A 1,884-nucleotide genomic window follows, 5' to 3' on the forward strand; every position below is an offset into this window, starting at 1 on the left:
AAACATCAACTTACCCCGTACCTTTATCCAGAATGCCGAAGTAATTCACTTCGCTTTTCGGGGGGGGTAGTGATGGAGTACGTACTAAACAAGCCCAACAGCAGTAAAGCCCATCAGCCTAAAGCCCAAGAAAGAGTATCAGTTCGGCATGACTAAAGAGTATCAGTCCGGCATGACTAAAGAGTTCAGTTCGGCACAACCAAAGAGTTCGGCCCCAGCCTACAGCTCGGTAAAAGCCAACCAATCAAACTCTGCTCTCAGGTCGGCATCAAGCTCTGCTCTCAGGTCGGCAAAAGCTGCTCGGCAATAATTCAGCAGTTCGGTCTCAGTATTCGACCGAACTAGGAGATAGTGGACTCATGCAGGATTTCCACCTCCACTACACCCACGATCTATTTAGTGGTGTCAAGCAGTCATTAACTCATGCAGGATAGTGGACCCATGCAAGATCGCCACGATCTCCACGACATCCACTACCTAGTAAATGGTGCTGCATGCCACGATCTTGGTCCTTGGTATAAATAGAACCTAGATCAGATAGATAGGGTTACACTCTCTCGATCTCTAGAGATAAAATATCAAATAGCAAGTCTGTATTGTAAGCTGTAGAAAACAGATCAAGCAATACAACTCTGCCCTCTTTTCTTCCCGTGGACGTAGATTTACCTCAGTAAATCGAACCACGTAAAATCTCTGTGTCGTGATCTGCATTTTCCTGCATTCATCACCGTCGAAAATTCGCGGATTCATCAGTTACCAATTACCACTTTCTCTCCTATCTCTCCGCAACCGGAAAATTCGTTTCTTCTTTTATCCCTTGGATATCTCGAATCATATTCCTGATTCCTCTGTATCTCTTCACCTAAAACAAACTCGCGAAATTCAATTGAAAAGGAGCGATGAGGAGGTGTGAGCTGTGCAAAGCGAAGGCGCGGACGCACTGCGCGTCGGATCGGGCGAGCTTGTGCTGGGATTGCGACGCCTCCGTGCACTCGGCTAGCTTCCTAGTGGCGCGGCACTCCAGGAGACTTCTCTGCGACGTCTGCCAGTCGCCGATGCCGTGGACGGTCTCTGGCGGAAAGATCGCCCCTACCGTCTCCGTCTGCGAACAATGCGCCGGTCAGGAGCTGTGCGAAGGCAGCGGTGGAGGAGAGTCGGAGGAGGACCATCAGATCGTTCCTTGCTCGCCGCTGCCGTGTTCCAGCGACGATGAGGCGATTGACGGTGGAAACGTCGTCGTTTGGCGGAAGAAGATGAGAATTGAGGTTAGCTTTTATTTTATATCGCTTTTTTCAGCTTTTGAGGAATCAGATTCGAAAAATTACTCCTATTATTCATCTCGTGAGGGTACCGTGATTCGAGCTGTTGTGATACTGATAATGGCAGGCGGATCGGAGCTGCGCGATGTCTCGGCGTGCTCCTCCGGATATGCTCCACCGTCAAGATACGGGTTCTGAATTTCTAAAAGCTGATGAGATTCGGTTGTGTATATAATTTAAATGACAAAAAACTTCGGAAATATTAATCTGGGAATTCTGTTTAGATTTGAGATTTGGTTGAATTTAGTTTTGATTGTGACTTGGGGTTGAGCCTACGAATAATTGAGTTGATATGAATTCATTATGTTTTATTATGAGTGCGAATTTATATGCGTATCAGCGTAAGCAGGGTGGGTATTTCTGTTTCTTTTCAAGCAAATATATGTATGCGTCACAATATTGATTGTGTACAAGTTTGAAGATTACTACTCCTCTCTTTTCATAAAATAGTCTTCATTTTAAGTTTACGGGACATGTGCATTTTAATGCATATAAATATACTATTGATATCAAATAATTTTGTTGGCAATTTGCATGCATACATCATAATCATATACCTACCAAA

At 45.1% G+C, this 1,884-nt stretch overlaps 1 protein-coding gene across 1 annotated transcript; it reads left to right on the top strand.

Annotated features, from left to right (window-relative positions):
* Nucleotides 1-671: 671 nt before the first annotated feature.
* On the top strand, nucleotides 672-1,658 carry LOC121807426 (B-box domain protein 31-like). Its single transcript, XM_042207656.1, has 2 exons — nucleotides 672-1,265; nucleotides 1,387-1,658. The coding sequence occupies exons 1-2, from the start codon at nucleotides 900-902 to the stop codon at nucleotides 1,492-1,494; spliced, it is 474 nt and encodes a 157-aa protein (XP_042063590.1). The 5' UTR covers nucleotides 672-899; the 3' UTR covers nucleotides 1,495-1,658.
* Nucleotides 1,659-1,884: the final 226 nt, after the last annotated feature.

This window comes from Salvia splendens, chromosome 6 (assembly GCF_004379255.2).
Source record: "Salvia splendens isolate huo1 chromosome 6, SspV2, whole genome shotgun sequence".
Classification (NCBI taxonomy): Eukaryota; Viridiplantae; Streptophyta; class Magnoliopsida; order Lamiales; family Lamiaceae; genus Salvia; species Salvia splendens.